The following is a 19349-nucleotide window of genomic DNA, read 5'->3' as shown; positions in this document are numbered from 1 at the left end:
TCGTGTTGCCTTGACGACGCCTCCCTCCCCGGTCGCCCGGCCCGCGGGTGGGAATGCCCGCCGCTCCCGGAGGCCGGGTTTTGCCCGTGGAAACCGTGAATCATGGGCATCTCTCCCGTTTCTCGCAGATCACTTGGGAAACCCTGGGGGGGCGTGACTGCACCCCACGCCCGCTGGCGTCTCCCCCGGGGCAGGTCAGCCGCGACGCGACACCCCTCTCCAGCCGGGGTCCCCGGCGAGGCCGGGCCGAGCCCCCCCAACGCTCTCCCGCCGCAGGAGGGGGCTGCGGGCTGGGACGCACTGCGCCTGCGCGCGGCCGACCCGCGCGGGGAGGGGGGTGTGAGAAAGGGGGGGCGGCGAGAAAGGGGGGGCTTGAGGAAGAATGGGGAGGAAGCAGGTGGAGAGCGCGCCTCCGTTACCGGTGAGTTGTTGGACTTTTGCATTCGGTTGAACGGTGGGGTTTGGGACGGGTGACGTGTCACTGTGGCGGGACTTTTGAAACGCGGGGTTGTGAGAAGGGACCTTTGGGTGGAACGCTCTGCCTCTGCGCAGCATCCTTAGAACAGAAGCGACGGGGTCGTGTGAAGGCAGCCGGCCTGCCCGCACCTGGTGGCATTTCTGTGAACACAGTTTAAGCGAGAGGATGGCCAAACGGGACGCTGCAGAGTGAACGGCAGCGGTCTGAGTGCGAACCCTTTGGAAGCGATGTTCTTGGCACATGGAACTGATATGTAGGCATTTCTGTTAGCATTTTATTTTGCAAGATTCTGGGGTGCTTCTTAACTGTAATCTCTCTGAGCTACAAATGCAACCCTTCTTATTCATGTAAAGCAGCATTTCTAAGGGCTCCCCTCCATTCTTTCTGTCCCAAAATGCATCCTTCCTCCTGTATTCAGAGGGATCTTTTTTTAAAAAAGTATGTGAATATGTGGCTTAAAACGCCCATCGGCTTCCTGTTAATGAATTAAAACAAAATCTAGATTCCTCCCCTCCGTCTTCAGGACCCTAATAATCTGACCTCTGCCCACCTCTCCGTGGTTCCTGCTGCAGCCTTCCTGGCCTTTTACCTGGGACCCTCCAAGCCCCATAGCCCCCAAGGCTTTTGTATTTGCTGCTCTTTGTGGAAAATGTAGGCTCCTTTCCCACTCAGTCTCAGCTCGGATATCTGAGAGATCTCTGAACGTCAAATTCCGTGAAAGCAGGGTCTCTTCCTTTTGTTCATAAATGTATTCTTAGTGCTCAGAACAGGGCCTGGCCCGTAAAGGTACATAGAGAGGAAGGCATTTTATATGAAATTTAAGTATTGCCCATTTGGTTCTCATCAGCTCCTCCTGGCTTCCACTGGTGAACAGTAGTCAAAAGATTTGAAATACGGGAAGTAAAGCTGCTCTCGGCTTTTACTTACGAGTAATTTTCTTCTTTCCCCATAGCGTCCTCCACGAGCCCTCCCACCCGTGCCAAGGTAAAAGTACAGTACTTTTATTATGGGGTTCTAAAAGTGCAAAATGAATAAAGTGAAAAATTGACCACCATTGCAAATCCATCATAATGCAGGAAAGATTTCTTGATATTTTTAAGAAAAGGCTTCTTAACAGTTTAAAGGTGAAAAATCCCTGAATCATTAGGGTAACAGTTACAATGAAATGTTCTGTTTCAAAGCCTGACTATGAACACGGGGAGGATAATGGATCTATTCTGAATGTTTTAGTGTCCTGTTTAGCAGAATCCTGGCCGCCTTTTGTTTCCTAGAATAGTTTCCTCAGAGTTTAAGCTGATTTTAGTCAGTGACCGACTAAGAGTTCTTAATCTGTTTAATCTACTTTATTAATAGATAGAAGGGAGGGTGTATATGGAGATTCAGAAAATATTGGGGTTATTTTATTAGCAGGTTTACTAGTTTATTATTTGTAAGTAAGCCAGTTTGTAAATGAGCAAACTTTGTGTGAAAACTATTTTTATTTTAAATTTGCAATGATTTAAGTCAGTTTTCAGTTTGACAGTGTTATAGATTTCTAATTAATAGAGTTTCTTTTTTTTTTTTGTCTTTGTCCTGATTAAATTTGGTCGGTGTCATGTAAAGTGCTGTTCAAGGTGAGTTCACTGTTAATGTAAAATTTTCTAAATATGGTATTTAATGTTCAAAAGTTTAATTTGTTAATGTTTCTCTTAAAATTGAATCTGGGTGGTATAATTTATAATAATACAGTATCTTTATCATAATAATCTATGGCTGCCATTTTTAAGTGATGGTTGATAAATAACACTAGTTATATGGTTGGTATTTGACCTTATAAATATAAAAGCATTCATTCCTGTATGGAGTCACCCTAATCATAGCTCATAGCTAGTTATCGTTCTGTATTAGGGACTGCATTTTCCTTTGTCTCATTTAGTCAGGATAGACTGGGTTATGCTACACAACCCCAAAATCTCAGTGACTTAATATCATATAAGGTTATATCTGGTTAATGCAAAGTCCATTGTGGCAACCAATCAGGGCATTTGCCTTTCACTGCCTCTTCACTAATGAGGTAGTGATTCAGTCTGCTTCTGTCCTGTGGTTTTGCCATCTCAACATGAGGTCTCCTCAGTTGTCAAGGGAAGAGAAAGCTGGAGGGCTTCTCCCTGGCTCTTTCAGTGTTCTGGCCTCCAAATGACACAGATTGCATCTCTCATAGTCTATTGACCAGAACCAGCCACAGGCCTAAGTTGGGGATCAGCTGAATACTTGGTGAGCACACTTTCTGGGTCCCTGTTCCTGACATTGCTGACCAGCAGCGAGCTCTTAGTACTACACTGTGGGCTCTCTTTGACTTTGTCAATTTCTTACCTTCTTTCCCTTCATGTATAGGTGTTGGCTGGACCCAAAGAAGAGAGGGAAAGGTCTTCCCTAATAAAAGTGCCCTTTTGAAAAAACTGTTCCCTGCCTAGAATTTTAGGCAGCCTTTTCTGTTCTTTTTGTTTTATAGATGAGGTTCCACTTAGTCGTCCCAAGAAAAAGAAGCCGAGAACGAAAACCATGCTAGGTAAGAAGTTGCTCTTTGTTGTGTGGAGCCACGGGTTTTCCCAGGACCTCTGGCATGATGAACATCAGATCAGGGAGAGACAGGTCCCAGCAGTGCAGCGTCACTGCTGTGCTGAGGTCACCTTGAAGCAGTGGGACTCCAGGTGGTAGTGAGGGACTGTCAGTGAGCAGCCTGAAGAGTGCCTAGAAGGATTCATAAAATAAAGGGTTGTGCCACCAACACTCTCACTTCCACTACATTCTTGGACTCTTGGAGGTCCTTTATCCCTGGACAACATAAGTTATCTTAAGCTATGGTTGGTTCCAGACCCTTGAACAGGTTACTGGATTTAGAGACATGGAGTTCTTGGATCTCTCATTTTAAATATATATTTTAAAATATATATTTATTGATTTCAGAGAGGAAGGGAGAGGGAGAGAGAGATAGAAACATCAATGATGAGAGAGAATCATTGATCGGCTGCCTCCTGCACGCCCCCAACTGGGGATCGAGCCACAACCCGGGCATGTGCCCTTGACTGGAATCGAACCTGGGACCTTTCAGTCCACAGGCTGATGCTCTATCCACTGAGCCAAACCAGCTAGGGATTGGATCTCTCATTTTAGCCCAAGAATATCTATGTTAGAGCATGAGTCTGAAGGCAGGTATTAAAGCCCCAATAATGAGCAAGTTCTATGAACTCCTTTTTGTTTAGTTAATCCTGGATGCTCTGTCAGTAGCTCAGACTCGCACATCAGAATTCATCACCTTCAACAATAAATCAATTTTTACTTCTCACAAATTTCTGTTAATGGAACCCACCACTCTCCCAGTCAGTCACTCAGGCTGGAAGCCTCAGTGTCACTGCTAACTGGTCCCTTCACTCTATTTGCTTGCTTCTTCTATGACATTTCTTGTGTCTCTTTCCCCTTTCGTTTCCACTGTCACAACTGTAGGCCATTTAGCCCCTTTCCTCTTCTGAGCTATCGGATTAGCCTCCGACATTGTGCTGCTCGCTCTCTTTCACTCAAGTCCTGCCCACCACTGCTGGATGAGCTTCTTAAAGCTCCTAGCTGGTCAAACCTCTCACTCGGTCAGAAACTTCTTTTCGCTTATCATCGATTGTCTAACAAATGGAGGGATAGATGGGGGAAAAGAAAGACATGGAGATGGACGCAGAGAAAGAGAAAAAGACATGTAGACACAGACAAAAAAAGGAAAGAGATTCAAAGAGACTTGGATTCACAAAGATACTGAAATGTCAGGCTCTAATAATTCACTCACAGTTAAATACAGACATGTGCATCTGCACTTAGGAAGGTAACGAGTGGAGGAAACAGTGAAGACAGTTGGAGCAGAGGTATGGCTACCAGCGCTTCCTTGTACAGAAGAGAAAATGAAGATTCGGTGCTCTAGACAAAAAAGGGGATGCATTGCTAGGCGTTTATTAAAACTGTTCATTTAGGTTATTTCAAATTTTTCACTTCCACAATTTTGCAATTCTGAAATGATGGATTGTGGGGAAGAAGAGCTATTTCTGGAGGATGGATTGCTAGCAGTGAAATTGCTAGACAAAGGACCTGTGTGCATTAGTAATATGATAAGATTCTGCTAAATTGCCTTTAAGGAAGCTTTAGGCATTTGCTAAATCCTTGACAACATTGGACAATATCAGTCCTTTAAATTTTGTCAATCTAGTGGGCAAAAGTGCTTATTTTAGTTTTTTATTTATCTGAATACTAATGAGATTAAGCATATTTTATTTGTTTATTAATACATATTTGTCCTTTTGTGAAGAAGATGGGCACAGGAATATAGTCAAGTAAAATTCAAATATGCTGAAATGTGTCAGAATCTGTTCAAAGACTTGATGACGGGAGAGATTGAAATGAATGGCCAAATAAAAAGATTTATAAATTATCTGTTAACCCATTTATCCAAGGTGATGTTATCACGTGTTAATTTACTAGTGAAGTACTAAACTATATAGGAGCTGAAAATTCTTAAGGCATAAGACAAATAGGAGAGTTCGCTGGGGCGACAGCTTCTGTTATGTTGTTACCTTATTGTGAAAATGGAAATTCTGAAGCAAATTCTCCTCTTCCTTTTGTTCTTCTTCTTTCTAACATCCCCCCTTTTTTCTTCTTCATTCTCCCTTGTTCCTTCCTTTATTTCTTTTCTCAACTTAAAATTCGAAGTTACAAGGGAGGAGAAAGGAAATCAAGATTGGTTTTGTAGGAGAAGGGGTTATTACATAGGAAACATTCCAGTTTCCTCTTTTTACGACTCAGTGGTCTCTGTTCAAGTTATCCCCCCCTTTTTTTTTTACTCTATTTCTGTAGCAAGTGCTTCTTTGGAAGGTCTTGTTCAGACTGCTATTCATAGGCCATCTGAGAGCAGCGAGCCACCAACTAAAGAACTCGCAGAGCACCCAGAAGCTCCTGTTCAGAGAAGACAGAAGACAAGGGTACCTCTTGGTATGTAAAAGCAACCAGGTTAGGTTGTGATTTTGGGTGTATGAGTAAAAACCCGAATGTCCCCATTCCCCTCCCATATCCCTTTATTTTTCCTGCTTGCTTACATTTTTTATCACTAGAGTTGCTCTAATGGGTTAAGTCAAGAACACTTTAGAGGGTCTCTTTTGATTCTATGTGTGTAGATTATGAGGGAAGTGGTACAAATTCAGGACTAAAATGGAAAGTTTGGATTTTGATGTGTAGAAGAATTTAGTATATGACGAAACAGATATTTAAGATTAGTGGGGGAGGGATAGATTCTCTATTAACAATAATATAGCAACAGCTAACATTTATTGAGTTTTTCTGTGTCTCAGGGACTGTTCACAAGGTAGACAAGGCTATATCATTTATTTTGCCTATCAAATTAGCAATGCCTTTAAAAATTTATAAAATACAAAAGTGTTGATGAGAAAAGGATACACTCATACACTGCTGATAGGAGTATAAAATGGTATAACCTGTTCAAACTTATAGGAGTAGAAGTAACTACAACAGCTACAGTAATTAAAGGAGGTTAACTGCATTATTATTTATAAGAGCAGAAACTGGTAATATCAAACATTTAACAATGTGATAATGCCCAAATAAAACATGTTATCCATTTAATAGAAACCAAGTACTCATTAACAGGATTGTTTTGGTGATATTGTGATATGGAAAACCATCAGTAATATATTGTTGAGTCAAAAACAAAGGTTGTAAAATAGGATGTATCAGAGGAGCCCATTTTGTAAAATATGTGCATTAATTTTTAGGGCTGTCTTAACAGATTGCCACAAACTGAGGGACTTCAAACAACAGAAATTTAGTCTCAGACAGATCTGGAGGATAGAAGTTCAGGAGCGAGGTGTGCGCAGGGCCACGCCCCCTCCGCAGGCTCTAGGAAAGAACCCGGCTTTGCCTCTTCTAGCTTCTGGTGGCTCCTAGCAGTCCTTGGCTCATGACAGCATAATGCCATTCTGTGCCTGTCTTTACATTCTTCCATGTGTGTCGCTGTTGGGTAATTTTCCCCATACTTTTGGCATTGCAATGTCAAACATTTTGTTGTGTTTAGAGGTCTAAAAAATTTTAAATCAAATGCAAAACAATGTTGCCCAATTAAAAATTTTAAGGTTCTCTTGTATTACAAAAGTCTTGTATATGACTTTTCTTTTTATATTATAGTAATTAAAAAATTACATATATATATATATATATATATATATATATATATATATATTTTTTTTTTTTTTTTTTCCCCCAGAATTGGAGACTGCCTTCACCCAGGAGACATCTAGTCCATCTTCATTACGGAATGAAAATGGTATCGATGTGGAGCCAGCTGAGGAGCCCATTATTAAAAAACCTCGAAGGAAGACAAAGTAAGGATTTATTTGTTCTTCTAAATATCCTTAAGGAACACTCTGATGCTTAATTTGGAGCTTCCAAATGATAGCTTCCGATGAAATCTGATAAATACTTGTATATCTCTAAGATAAGTAGTATTACAAAGATATCAGTTAAACCAATCTAATGACAATTTGAAAAGTGTAGACCACTGAGAAAAGTAAAATGCTGTACTTGAATAAAAATTTTTAGGAACTGTCTCTAAAAAAGAGAAACACAAGTAGATGATTTTATATAAATAGCAAAATATTACATATTCAAGATCTTAAAAATTAAAGGTAATATTAATAAAATAGGCTATTGTAATTTATTTTCTCATTTTATCAAACTTATGTTTTGATTATTTCAGCAATAAATAATAATGTTTAATTTAGCATAGGATTCAGTGTTAGATAAAATAGAATGACATACTTTAAAGAAGCACCCTGAAATTATATAACACTATTACATATTTGTGTTTAGACATGACCCTATAAATAGTAATCAATGTCCATATAAAATGATATAATTTTAAGTCTGGAAAGAACCTTACAATCTAGTTCAGTCATTTCATTGCCCGGAGGATAAAACTGAGGCCTACATAGCAGTTAATAACTGATTTGTTTGAGTAAAATCCAAATTTCTCTGCTCAAAGTCCAGGGCTCTTTTCATTCTACTCACAGGTACCTCCTTATGTGGGTTTGTAAAAATTCAGTAAGCACCCAGTTTTCTTACTTTCTCCCTGATTCCAGGAAGGCCCGGCCAGCAGAATTGCAGTATGCCAATGAGCTAGGAGTAGAAGATGAAGACATAATTACTGATGAGCACAGGAGTCCAGAACAACAGTCTGTATTCACTGCGCCCACTGGCATTAGCCAGCCTGTAGACAAAGTGTTTGTGGAAAAAAGCCGTAAGTAGTTCCTTGTTTGGAATATGAGCTTTTTAAAAGTATGTAAGGCTATCCTTTGACCTAGGAATTATACTTCTGGACATCTGAATTAAGGCAATAAGCAAAAACATGGACAAAAATGTATACACCAAGCTAATCATCACACTGTTATTCACGAGAGCGAAAAACAGGAAATGACCTAAATATAAAAAGAGCAGGGGAATGATTTCAGTAAGGTATGCTTTATCTATACAATAAAATCTGCATCATTAAAAATAGTGTTTAGGGCCGAAACTGGTTTGGCTCAGTGGATAGAGCGTCGGCCCGCGGACTGAAGGGTCCCAGGTTCGATTCCGGTCAAGGGCATGTACCTGGGTTGCGGGCACATCCCAAGTAGGGGGTGTGCAGGAGGCAGCTGATCGATGTTTCTCTCTCATCGATGTTTCTGACTCTCTATCTCTCTCCCTTCCGCTCTGTAAAAAATCAATAAAATATATTTTAAAAAAATAGTGTTTAGGGAGAATTTTACATTTTGTGGAAAAATTCTAATGAAAAATAAACTTACGTACACAGATAGTTTAATCTCAACTATAGCAGGCACAGGACAAAAGACTAGAAGGAAATAGACCTGGTTGTTTCTGGGTTATGAGATTTTGGATAATTTTTTAAATCTCCCCTTACCCTTCACCCATTTCTTTATTCTCTGTAGTACTTCAACAGTTTTCTGCAATTGGTAGAGGTGTTGGTGGTAGGGCAGGTAATGATATAAATTCTTTAATGAAGAATAAACAAGAGAACATACATGACGGTATCACCATATTACATAAGAAATATATTATAACTGTATATTCTTTTGGAAATAGTTCTGATGAACTGGTTATAAGACTGCATTTGCAGTGTTTTAAGAAAAACTTCCTGAGAGCATGGTCATGACCATATGCTCCTCCCATGGATATGCTGTCAATGTGCTGCCTAAGAACTCGTCTGGAACATAAAGACTAGCCCTTAAAATTTACAGCTTAGGTTTTATGTACGTTGTTTAAACTGTGGTTGTGTAATACCCCATCTAAGGGACCTTCGCCAGCAAGAAACCTGTGGCCTGGAGAGACTGACTTAGCCAGGGTCTCACAGTCCGTTAGTGCAGGACTGGGATTCAGAGTCTCATGATTTACGGGTAGACCTGTGGCTATTTAACACACTGCAGGCTATTTTCAAGCAGTGTCACTCTGTTTTTATTCTTGCTTCCCTTGCACAGAAACTTCCCTAATAGAGTAACTGACTGTAAAAAAATACTAGTTTCTGTCCAAAAGTTGTCTTTTCTTAGGAAAAATTAGGTGATAAACCCCTGACTTTTGTTCTCCAACGTACCCGGCAGCCAGGTTTGGCGAGCAAGACTATGGTGGAACCTCTCCTGCTGCCTGAGGTCCATTGTGACTGGTAGACGTGAGAAGGGACCTCCTGGTCAACAGTAAAGGGATAGAGCTCTGCTCACACAGTGCTGCAGGCTGGCGCTTGAACTGGTACTTGCACAGGAATCTTCCTAGACGTTTATGAAACAATCCATTTCTTTCCTGTCATCACAGAGCATGTGCCATGCTACACACACTGGGGTCTTTTCCTGAGAATGTAAAGGGTTTTCAGATAGTGGCGTACCTCTGTAGTGTTGACATTTAAACTTGAGCACTTCTAAAATCTCTAAATGAGAAGATATTAGACGCTGTCATCTTAAAGGTTTCTAGACTTTTTTTCTTAGTTGGAAGTTCATTATTTTATTTCATTAAAAATAGTCAAGGGGGTTAATGAGGGGGATAAGGACACATTTGTAATACCTTAACTAATAAAGAATTAAAAAAAAAGTCAATTTCCTAAACTGTTACTTCAACATCTCTTTGGTTTGAGAAGGAAGCACGTGGACACGCTCGTTCTAAGGGTTCTTAAGGGTGGAATAATTTTTAAAAAGACCAGCAGGTTCTCTCTTGTTGGTGGATAACTGTGTAATGTGCTCTTAGGGCGATTCCAGGCCACCGACCGTTCAGAGTTGATAAAGACCACAGAGAACGCAGACGTGTCGATGGACACGAAGCCCTCCTGGACGACCAGGGACGTCGCCCTCTCGGTGCACCGGGCTTTCAGGTGGCTGCCGTTGGACTTTTCTTAACACAAAAATTCTATAATTTTTTTAAAAAGTGTTGATTGCCCTAACCGGTTTGGCTCAGTGGATAGAGCGTCAGCCTGCAGACTGAGGGGTCCCAAGTTCGATTCCGGCCAAGGGCATGTACCTTGGTTGCGGGCACATCCCCAGTAGGGGGTGTGCAGGAGGCAGCTGATCAATGTCTCTCTCTCATTGATGTTTCTAACTCTCTATCCCTCTCTCTTCCTCTCTGTAAAAAAATCAATAAAATATATATATTTTTAAAAAGTGTTGATTGCTCAACACTGTTAAATAAGAAAATGCTTGATTTTACTTTTTTTAAAATGTTGAATTTTATTCTTATATGTGAATAGGTTTTAAAAGTATTTTAGCCTTTGACTTTAGTAATTCATGCGTAATAATAAAACCCTTTTCCATTCAGGATGGTGGGTCTGTTTTCTCATGGCTTCTTGGCTGGCTGTGCTGTGTGGAATATTATTGTGATATATGTTCTAGCAGGACATCAGCTTTCTAACCTCCCCAACCTTCTGCAACAATACAAGACATTAGCATATCCATTCCAGAGTCTTCTCTACTTGCTTTTGGCTCTAAGTACAGTTTCAGCTTTTGACAGGTAAGACTGCTGTGACTATAGATCCTTCTAACTTTTCTTCAGGGGGAAATGTTGAGCAAAATGTGTCACTGACAATGACAACTTTCAAAATAGAATTGTTTTGACTTCTTTAGGCCAGTCTGTTATTTGCGGGAGGGAGTTGGAGGTGGGAATACTGTGGGGGGAAAAAACAACACCCAAAAGTCTTAACTCATTTCGGCATCACTCTAAGTCTAAAATTCAAATATAATCAATTCAAAAAGTCCAAAATATAATCTTCCAAATACTTTTAATCAGCTATCGAAGAGAGTCTGGGTATTCCATCAGTTTACTGGGGTTACTATAGCAAAGTACAACAAACTGGGTGGCTTAAAACAACAGGAATTGATGCTCTCACATTCTGGAAGCTAGGAGTCTGAACTCAGGGTGTCACAAGGTTGGCTCCCTTTTGGAGGGCTCCAAGAGAGAGCCTGTTCCATGCCTCTCCTAGCTTCCGGTGTTGCTGGTCATCCCGGTTCCTGGGCTTGTAGACTCATCACTCCCGTCTCTGCCTCTGTTGTCACATGGCAGGCTTTCTGAGTGTCTTGGTGCCTGTGTCTCTTCTTTTAAGGTCACATTGGATTACGGTCCATTCTGATGGCCTCATCTTAACTTGATCACGGCTGCAAAGACCCTATTTCCTTAAAGCTTAACAAGAGACAATAAACGTGGTGGCATTAGAACAGAGAAGGAAAAACGCTAGTCACGTTTTGTAAGAAGGTTATGGTTGCACTGTGACAAGAGACTTTTGTATTTTCTAGGATTGACTTTGCCAAAACATCAGTAGCAATCCGAAATTTTCTTTCCCTGGATCCAACAGCTTTTGCATCTTTCTGTGAGTAAATAGTTTAATTTGATAACTGTGTTATACTTGCGTTACATTGTAATTTTGAACAAGGAAAAGTTTAATTTTATTTTTTAAAAGATTTTATGTTATTGCTACCAATAAGCATTACTTATAGATGTTCAGTAGAATTTGTAATTTAAAAAACATGGTAACTGTAATTTTGATAACATTATTTTTCAATAGAAGTTGAGCTTAGTAACTTTCAAAAGTTTAATTTGTTCTTATTAAGTAATTTTTAGCTTTTCTATTTTTACTTGACATTAAACAGATTGAGCTGGCATAGCATTTCAGGAACAAATGATATCTTTGGATAATTTGGAATACATTTTGTTCTGTTATGAAAATATTAACGAAACTAGTTTTAGGACCTTGAGTCAGTTATTTAATTTATTAAAAGATCTTCTAGGTTCTAGTCATTTCTAAAGATAAACTAGTGAGCATCACAAAAGTATCTGTGTTCTTAAAAAATAATCCAGCCTATTGAAATTGATCAAATGAATTTCTTTTATATTGTCATTCCCTAAAGTACAATTACTTTTGGCCTTAAAGTAATCTATAAATTAAAAATAAACTTGACTGTTAAAAGTACATTATTAGTAATTTCATTTATCTTTTTCTCAGTGTACTTCGCTGCTCTTATACTATCTCTGAGTCAGCAAATGACAAGTGACAGAATCCACCTTTACACACCTTCTTCTGTTAATGGCAGCCTCTGGTAAGATTCAAATGGCATTCGCAATTATTGGTGGTAATAACAGCGACAGTGGGAGTAATGGCACTATTCTAAGCCTTCCACTCTTTTACATGTTTTTGTCTTCAAAATTGTGGCAAGAAAATGCCCATTTCATTTTTTAATGGATACCTATTGTTACAAACACCTGCATTTTTAATGAAATGTCTTCTTTTTATGATCTGTTTTAAATCTCTTAAGTTATGGTTTTAAAATATGTCATTACATGATGAACTGGAAGAGCCTGGCACCCTCACCCCCAATCTGGAGCCTAATACCTCAGAATAGTGATGGAGGGAGGAGCGGGGATCGAGTCGGAAAACCAAGCAATGGGGAGAGCAGACTAGGGCGCGCCACCCTCCTCGGGCCAGAGGCCAACCATGGAGCTAACAGGACAACTGAGATTTTAGTTCACAAATCTCAGAGTGGGGGGTCTTTTTTTGAAAGAGTGGCTAGAGGCATGAGGTAAAGAGAGAAAGGAAAGATACCTCATGACGAGTAAGTTTAATTTGTTCTTATTACGTAATATTTAGCTTTTGTATTTCTACTTGACATTAAACAGACTGAGCTGTAGTTGAGCACCACAGTAGTTGCAAGGGAAACCTAGAAAAAACTTTGGCAACACCGAATTTCCATTTATATCACTGCACTAAGCCTGTGTGCTTAGTACCTTTGTAGCTTTGTTTTCATGATACGTATTTATGACATATATACTATATATATGGTTGTATTTTATAGGGCATCATATTTTATTTCACTCTTTCCTTGCTATTCCTGTAGATGAGGACTGCTATTTTTTAAAGTTCATAAAATAGATATATTTAGGTACGTGAACAAAAATGAAGACATTAATAATGAGTATTTCTGTATCTTTAGGGCGGCAGGAAATGAGGAGCAGGTTCTCCAGCCGTGGATCCTGGTGAATCTGGCAGTGACCATTCTGGTTGGACTGTCTTGGCTTTTCTTGTCTTACAGGCCAGGCATGGATCTTAGCGAAGGTATTAAAGAACAAATAGTATAAGCATATCATGGAATCTTGTATAATGATTTTAGAAATCTTTGTTGACTGTAGCTTATGATAATTGTGATAACAAAGAGATATGTAAAATAAAATAACATAAGAAGAGTGACAATAAAGTGGTGGAACAATACTAAGAGAAGCAGAGAGGAGTGTCTAGGGGGGCTGGGGTTTGGAAGTGCTGAATGAGGCCCTCTGTGGCCCTGGTGCATACTTAGGAAGTTTTTGTTTTTTTTAACCCTTCAAGTGTTTTATAGAAAGTCTTTGCTCTTCATTTCTCCTACTCTCCTTACAATCAATGTATCTCTTTATTTTATTTTTATTGCAGTTTTATTAATATTATTGTATTAATATTACTTCAGTATTATTTTGTACTAGTTGCTGGCGTACAGCACAGTGGTCAGAGAGTCATACACTTCACAAGGTCAAATATCTCTTAATTTGAAATAAATCACGCTTCATCTAAGCAGCCTCTGTCAGATGCAAATTAAAGTGAATTATTCTGACCTCTTCCTCTACGTTGAACAGATTCTTAACCTTTCATTGTCTAATAACGTGTCGAGTAACCTGACCTTCAGTGTGCCCCGTGGGAAGTGAGATTTACTGGTCTCTACTTCTCAGACCCCGCTGGGACCCCTGGAGGAGAGGCGTCATATTGGCAAACTGCTGGTCCTTCAGCACCCATTTAGGTGTTTGTAGTGTAAGTTGTATTTCATTGGCAGATGTTCCACACTTTCACCCTTGAACCTCTGTGATACTTTCTGGACTTTGGTTATTATTACGTTCTTGATTGTTGAACATCCTGAGCATTTAGCTGCAATTTGATCAACTGATTACAAACTGTCTCAGAAGTGTTAGAATTGAGAACCTTCCCAACATTTCCATTTGTAAACACCAAGACAAAAAATGTAATCTTGTGTATTTTGATTGATGAATGTACCTTTTTGTATCGTCATTCTTTTTTTTTTAAATTTTGTTTTATTGCTTAAGGTATTACAAAGAGTATTACATATGTCTCCTTTTTTTTCCCCCTTGACCTTCCCCCGGCCTCCCCTAAACGCCAGTGTCTTGTGTATCGTCATTCTTATGTGGCTTCAGTAAATATCCTGTTACTTTATTTCTTTTGATATATGTAAAGTATTTTTTAAAATCTTCTAAGGGTTTATATATTTTGCTATTTTCTTTCAGTATAGTTTTTAAATCAGTAGATGAGTGGATAATGGAATACAAATCAGCCATAAAAAGGAAGAAACATTTACCCTATAAAACACATGGACCTGGAGAGCATTATGCTAAGGGAAATAACCCAGTCAGAGAAAGACAAGTACAATGTGATTTCACTCATATGTGGAATTTAATGAACAGACTGACTTAACAAGCAAAACCAAGACAAACTCAGAGATAGAGAGCAGGCAGACAGCTCTGGTGGGGGTGGGGGAGCGGTGGTGGAGGGATTGAGCAAAAAAGAAAAAAGAGAAAAAACTCAGGGATACAGGAGGTAGAAGGGGAGAAGTGGAAGAGGATATGGGAGGAGGGGGTAAATGGTGATGGAAAAAAACCTCACTAATTTTTAATAGATGTTATAATTCAAATAAATTAATCTTTGAAGAAAAAAATATTTTTTTTCATATAATACTTACATTGGAAGACTTTATTAGGTTCCTAAGGTTTTCTTTTTAAAATATTTCTTGTTATTTTAATAAACTACATTTATATGCTAAGTAATAGTTTAAGTGTAAAAATGTCAACTAATATCTTTCTATACTGTAGTTGGGATTGAAGTTACATCTAGCAAGTTTGTGCAGTATTCAGACTAAATAACAAAGTGTGTGTTAATTACTAAATATTTACAGAATCCTGCTCTCTCTTGGGGCCATGTGAATTATATAACATTTTTTCCATGTGGATAAAAAGAAATCACTATAAAGTGGGGATGATAATACCTCACTTATAGGGTCATTATGGTAACTAAATGGAATAACACATTTAAGATATCCTGGCAAGCACCTCGTATTAGTTCCAGGTCCTTTCTCTACATCTGTCCCCTGCATTTTAGGTTATCATGAGCACTTACGGAATTAGACATTTCAGCTGTTTAATGATCCTAGATTCCCCAGGTGACTTACATTTCCTGGGGAGCATTATTATATTATCTTCATTATAGATGTTTTATTTTTCAGGGGCTAGCAGTATATTTAAAACTTGGAAATTTTTATCTTTTTGGAAAATTTGAAATGCAAAACTTGTACCCTTGTCATTAGCTCGCCTTTTAAATCAGATTTCACTACCAAGCATTCTTACTTGTACTTGAGGGCTTTCTATTGTTTATATTATGTCAATATGTTAAAGGATTGTTTATAACTAAACTGAAAAACTTGCTGAGGTCCTGGGAAACCATTTTGAGTATGTTCTGTTCATTTTCTCTTCCAGAGTTGATGTTCTCCTCTGAGGTGGAAGAATATCCTGATAAAGATAAAGGATAAGGCCTCTTCCTAATGCCTCTCACCTTCAGAGGAATAACGGCCCAGTGTTTAGAATTCTTCCCATCCTTGTTTTTAAATGTATTTTTATAAGATATGCACAGGTGTATTTGGAATTGATTTTTTTTGATTATGTAATACTGAAAAAATTCTCAAGATTATGGAAATTGTTAAAATTGTACCTGCGGTTTATACCCAAACATCATCAGTTTAATGACAAAGGAGGTCATAAGCTAGAAACAAGTAAGTGAAAGTGCTTATTTCCTGTTCTGTCGAATTAGTGGCTTTTATAATCATTATCTTAAAGAGCACGAGTAACTTTACTGTTACAAAAGCTATATCAGGTTTAAACATAAATTTAGGGAATAGGGAAGAAGGGAAATAAAGACCTTCATTATTTATTTTTGATATCTCCTTACTGCGTTCATTGAAATATGAAATTTGTCTTGTTTTTTAAAGTGACTTAGTGACTGTGTATCATGTAATAAGTATAATGTAATGTAATTTAGCTTGAAAGATGCTTGACTTCATGGCTAATAAAAAGAAAATATATCCTTTTTGTTTGAAAAGTTTTATAACCGAATAAGTTTATTTCTTTTTAAAACCCATATCCGTGGTTCCCAGAGCTGGTTGCACATCGGAATCATTTAGGAAGCTTTAAAAAATAATGTAGCAAAAAAAAAAAAAATGTAGTCAGAGAGAAGCAGAGCAGGCCAAGAGCTCCGGGAGATGAAGGCGAGGCCAGTGAGCTGGCTGAGCTAACACTCAGTTGACTTCTGCAGAACCCTTCCCACTGCCTCTGTTTTTGTATGACGAGGAGAATGCGTGGAAATTCACTGAATCTATTCTCAGGCTCTTTGTCAGCGGGATCTTGGCTCTCGAAATCCCACTCGTGAGGTGTCCTTCACTGGAACAGGTCTCTTCAGAGCTGTGTCCGGTGGTGCCTCAACTGGTGTGAAACCCTGGAGCTCAAGACAGTGATAAGGCTCAATGGGGCAAGGTGTCTCAAAGGCTCTGGGCACATCGAGAGAACGAGTGGGCCAGCCCCACTTAGCAAACAGCCGGATGCTGTAGAACGGAAGAGGCCGGACCAATTGATGATAAAAATGCATGGCTCTGAGAATAGGTCTAAATTTGGTGTAAGCATCATAATAGGAGCGGCTTGCTGTCTGTAAGGCTGGAGTTGCTGAAAAGGGATCCCCCTTTTCACAGAATTGTGAAGGTGCTGGCATCCTGCCAGTCCCAGCTTTCACTGTCAGCAAACTTCAGGGAAGCCACGCTCACTTGAGCTGAGGCTCGCCGCATCTGAACAATGTTATGAAGGATAAATACGAGAAAACCAATGTGGGGGATTGTGCCCTGGCTGGGAATCGAACTGGTGACCTCATGGTTCCTGGGTCAACACTCAACCACTTGAAGCACACTGGCCGGGGTCTGTTTTTTTTTTTAAAATTAACAATTAATGAGTCCACTAATGAGTTATACCAAGTGGTAACTTGGAGACAGCGGTTAATTCTGCATTTGGGGTATGTGTATGGGGTTTTATGGCTTAACTGAAAGCTGAACTTGGAGCTGGCCCTTGAATACAAGAAAAATAGATTCCAAATAGAATAACAGTTAATAATGATTTTGGAGGCCCTCGGTTTTTGCATTAAATAATTCCAACTTAGCCCTAGCTGTTTGGCTCAGTGGATAGAGCATCCGCCTGTGGACTGAAGGGTCCCAGGTTCGATTTCTGTCAAGTGCACATGCCCAGGTTGCAGGCTGATCCCCAGTGCGGGGTGTGCAGGAGGCAGTCAATAATTTTTCTCTCATCATTGATGTTTCTCCCCCTTTCTGATATCAATAAAATTTATATTTAAAAAAATCCAATTTATGGCCGATAAAGAAGTTCTGGCATTTCCGGTTTTGTTTGTTTAAAAAGTAAACTGTATTTTTAAATTTTAAAGGTGAAATCATGGAAAGGGTGGATGACAGGAGGCTGGGAGACCCATGAATAAACCATTGCAGTCATGGTTGTGTGAGATGCCCTACACTAGGTGCCATAAAGAGGAGTAGGGCTCAAATATTTGGGGTTAGAATTCAAACATGTGTCTGACGTTTTTAGCGTTTGTGGGTATAACATTGCTATGTTCAAATGGGTTTGGGACCGGAGGCCTGGGAGGGAAGGTGCATGTCCAAGCGCTGTGCTATGTCGGGGGTCAGCTGAGTAAAGATGTCGGGCTAGTCTGTGGGAAACAGCATCTGGAACTCGGGGAACAGTGTAAGGAAGTGGTGACTAACACTGTAAGTCTCCGGGAAGAACCGGCGCAGGGAGGGGGGCTCCGGTGGGTTAAGGGGCAGACAAGACGCACTAAGGTGTCCGACACCCATCACGTGCTGGGGAGCCTGGCTGCCTCCCGCAAGGCCTGACTCCTCGTCCTGGACCTGGCATGGCCTGGGCAAGCGCTCCAAGCTGACCCTCCAGGCTCCCAAGGCTGCACCCCCAAAGCCAGCCCTGCAAGGAGCCGGCCTAGACGTGCGGTCGCACAGTGTTGTACGCGTGTGCAGTGCGCGAGCGTGTGCATGTGCGTGAACGTGTGCGAGTGCGTGAGCGTGTGCATGTGCGTGAACGTGTGCGAGTGCGTGAGCGTGTGCATGAGCGTGAGCGTGAGCGTGTACACGTGCGTGAGCGTGTACACGTGCGTGAGCGTGTGCAGGAGCGTGTGCGTGGGAGGTTGGAGGGCGGGGCGGGCGGGCTGCGCCTGCGCAGTCGCGGGCAGTCGGTTAGGCACAGACCCGCCCGGGAGGATGGACGGATGGGTTTCCCCCGCAGATGCCTGAGGTTTCCAGCGCGGCCGGTCACCACGCGGGCGGGCCCATTCCCTGCGCAGAGCCCCCGTCCTTCAGAGGAGCCACCCCAGCAACTCCCGGGAAACTCGAGGCCCGTCCGAGGGTCGGCGTTTTCTCCAGGCCGACCCTTCCAGGAGGAAGGCAAGACCATTGATCTGCCCAGGACCAGGCCGCAAGGGCCCCGGGCACAGGCAGCCCAACGTGAGTGTCCCCCCACCCCTACACCCCCACCCCATTCCCCCGCCCCGGGGAGCCCGTCCCCGCCCCGGCCACCCGGAGGGCCAGGGACGGCAGGGAGGGAGGGAGGGAAGGTGGTGACCCCTGAGAACGAGTTATTTGTGGGCTCGTGGCACTCACTGACCTGCCAGAGCCTCGCCTACTGCCCGTTGGAGGAACACGGTGATCGCCGCCCTGCGTGCAGGGTTGTCCCAGCCACCGGAGGAGGGAAGGATATAAAGTGCTCACAGCGCAGAGCACAACCAGGGGCAGTGAATGTCAGCCTCGTCCTCGTTGGGATTTCATGTATGTGTTAGAGGGCCAGACTCCAGAAACTCCAGTTACCCTTGTTTTCGATTCCTGAGGTTCTTCTCTTTTTCCAAATAAATGTCTTAACATCATTTACTTAAAAACAACACGTAGCCCTAACCGGTTTGGCTCAGTGGATAGAGCGTCGGCCTGCGGACACAAGGGTCCCGGGTTCGATGCCAGTCAAGGGCATGTACCCTGGTTGCTGGCACATCCCCAGTAGGGGGTGTGCAGGAGGCAGCTGATCAATGTCTCTCTCTCATCAATGTTTCTAACTCTCTATCCCTCTCTGTAAAATATCAATAAAATATATATTTTTAAAAAACACATATTGGCCCTTAGGACTGGAGATGTCA

The 19349-nt window shown here is 41.1% G+C and overlaps 2 protein-coding genes across 7 annotated transcripts in view; both read left to right on the top strand.

Moving 5' to 3' along the window:
• Window positions 1-341: 341 nt before the first annotated feature.
• On the top strand, window positions 342-16208 carry TMEM237 (transmembrane protein 237). 6 transcript variants are annotated; one of them, XM_014461665.2, is made up of 13 exons: window positions 342-421; window positions 1431-1462; window positions 2081-2091; window positions 2970-3026; window positions 5348-5482; window positions 6768-6885; window positions 7642-7799; window positions 9788-9911; window positions 10352-10543; window positions 11323-11396; window positions 12030-12123; window positions 13015-13136; window positions 15587-16208. In XM_014461665.2, the coding sequence occupies exons 1-13, from the start codon at window positions 383-385 to the stop codon at window positions 15637-15639; spliced, it is 1209 nt and encodes a 402-aa protein (XP_014317151.1). In that variant the 5' UTR covers window positions 342-382; the 3' UTR covers window positions 15640-16208. The 6 variants fall into 6 exon arrangements, with proteins under 6 accessions (XP_014317151.1, XP_023616036.1, XP_023616017.1 ...); XM_006082410.3 differs by lacking the exon at window positions 342-421 and adding an exon at window positions 443-731; XM_023760268.1 differs by lacking the exon at window positions 13015-13136.
• Window positions 16209-18201: 1993 nt separating this feature from the next.
• C2CD6 (C2 calcium dependent domain containing 6) overlaps window positions 18202-19349 on the top strand; it is a 59792-nt gene continuing 58644 nt past the window's right edge. The window contains exon 1 of the mRNA XM_023763150.1: window positions 18202-18321. Coding sequence (XP_023618918.1) covers window positions 18202-18321 — 120 coding nt within the window. The remainder of the gene's footprint in view (window positions 18322-19349) is intronic.

The sequence above is a fragment of the Myotis lucifugus genome, unplaced genomic scaffold (assembly GCF_000147115.1).
Source record: "Myotis lucifugus unplaced genomic scaffold, Myoluc2.0 scaffold_3, whole genome shotgun sequence".
Lineage (NCBI taxonomy): Eukaryota > Metazoa > Chordata > Mammalia > Chiroptera > Vespertilionidae > Myotis > Myotis lucifugus.
The sequence above is the reverse complement of the archived record's forward strand: the minus strand, read 5'-3'. Positions and strand labels throughout refer to the sequence as shown.